Source organism: Eimeria acervulina, genomic scaffold (assembly GCF_000499425.1).
Source record: "Eimeria acervulina Houghton genomic scaffold, Eah_scaff2813, whole genome shotgun sequence".
Lineage (NCBI taxonomy): Eukaryota > Apicomplexa > Conoidasida > Eucoccidiorida > Eimeriidae > Eimeria > Eimeria acervulina.
The window spans coordinates 1-2,120 of NW_013547988.1; the positions used below are offsets into that span (position 1 = coordinate 1).

General features: G+C 49.7%; 1 protein-coding gene across 1 annotated transcript; it reads left to right on the top strand.

Moving 5' to 3' along the window:
- Positions 1-1,037: 1,037 nt before the first annotated feature.
- EAH_00067600 (hypothetical protein) lies at positions 1,038-1,313 on the top strand (the record flags this gene model as incomplete). Its single annotated transcript, XM_013392491.1, has 1 exon — positions 1,038-1,313. The coding sequence occupies one exon, from the start codon at positions 1,038-1,040 to the stop codon at positions 1,311-1,313; it is 276 nt and encodes a 91-aa protein (XP_013247945.1).
- Between the last annotated feature and the right edge of the window lie 807 nt (positions 1,314-2,120).

The window sequence follows — 2,120 nt, forward strand, 5'->3', positions numbered from 1 at the left end:
CCCGTGGTGAGGGTGGGAGAGACGTACAAGTACCAGGAGTTCAAAGATGCACTAGGGACTACAGTGCAACAAAGCCAAATCCTTCGCCTCACTAGCAAGACAAGGAAGGGTATCATTAGGCGCCTCAGATCAGAGCTCTTTCCCTGTGAGAAGTTGGATGCGATGCGCACTTTTGTGATGTCGCGGCTGGACTATCACCTGAGGCATTGCTACCCTTAAAAAAATTGGTCGTGTTTGGTCGTCATCTACGTGCCGTTCAGGGAAGGACATAACAACCGACGTGTTCCATCAACCCATTTCGAGTGGAGGGATGCCCATACACACGGTCCCAACAGCAACACGAATTGGGCATACTATCCAGATGCTTAACAGCACGGATAGCATGAAACGAACGGTGGCAGAAGCTTAGTTGCTTGAGGCCATCAACCGGGCATTCGTAGAGAATGGTGCAAACGATCGAGAGGCTATTCTTGCCTATATCAACAGACGCGATATTGGATGTCTTAAGAGGAGAGGCAAGAAAGTGCATATAAGAAGCTTGTGGTCAGACCTTTCGGGAAAAACATCAGTGAGCACGGCTCAAATCGAGACTGAGAGTGATGGCAGCTTGTATATTGTTCAGAAAACAGAAGGTTCCTACTTAGACCAGAAGAACCTCAAGCGGCATATGACAGGGTGGCAGCGAGATATGCGGAGGGAAATGGGAGATCAAGGGAAATCCGTGGCCTACCAGACAGAAAGTAGCAATGCTGTCCATAAGGGACCCCCGCCCCTGGAGCCAGTGGAAGTGAAGTTCGCAATACGAGCACCAGCTTCACAGCTTGAAACAAGAGCATACATCGAGATCGTTCAAATCTCAAGGGTTTCACGCTGCCTCCACTACACGGCTGACACTGAAACAATCGCTCATGCCCACACAGCCTAGAATGCAGAATAAGGACCAGGAATAACACGGCACTGGAAAGTATCACAAGGGCTATCAAGAATAGCTTGTCAATGGGAGGAAGTCAGTCAAGACTGATAACTGCCAAGAAGAGATGAAGACATTATCCAGGCCAGATATCATCCTGAGAGACGAAAAACGCAAGACAATGACAAAAGCATATATGGCTGTTGCCTACGAGGACTACAAGAAGAACTCACTTGGCACAGTCCGCATCGACAAAGAAGAGAAGTACCAAATCTTCAAGACACACTATGGAAAGCGGGACTATCGGAAGACCGTGGAGACACTAGTCTACGGATCCTTAGGCGTCATTGCACAGGAGAAGAAAAAGGTGCTTTCACAGGAGCATGGCATCAGCGAAGAATAGTCTCATCAAAAGAGCAAAAGTAATGATGATGCTAGATTAGCGCCACTTGGATGCGTGTGAGCGCCTGGAGAAGGAACCGGCACTTTGGACTTTAAGGGTTTGAAGTGGCGCAGCCTGGCTCCCGGAATATGCACATAAAAAGGAATGTTGAGAGTAGAGGAGGGGAGTATTGATCATGGGACGTTCAGAAGTCTGTGTGTTGAAGAGTGGAGTGTATGCGTGTGCGTGTGCGTGTGTGTGTGCATGCGTTTGTCCAAGTGAACGCTTTGTATATATAAGCGTAGCTAGTTGTGGCGAACGTGCGTGAAGAGATGAGGCTGGTGGAGGAAGAAGCGGAGCATACAAAAAATGTGTGCATGAAAGCTGTGCAAATACAAAGTCAAAGAGGCCATCATCACCCAAACGGATTCCCGCAGAGTCCCCAACCGCATTACTAACCGGGCCTTTCCACTCCTAACTTCAAAGTTCAGATAGGATCCGGTGCATTCGACGCAGTATGAACGACGGCAAGCCAACAAACCTCGTCAACCACCGCCCTTCTGCGTGAGTTGCTGGTGGGTTCTCTGCTCCTGTCCGATCAAGCTGTACTCTCTACCGTAGAATTGGCAGCAGGGGGCTGCATTAAGAGACCCTGGAGAAAGTGTTGAACGGTTCGTCTCTGCAACCGAGTGACCGCAGTAAATTTGAGCGCGGGCTGCAAACGAGCGACCAGTGCTTCTATGCGGTTTCGGATGCAGACCTATTGGTCATCCGTCGTAGTCTAGGTGGTTAGGATACGCGGCTCTCACCCGCGCGACCCGGGTTCAA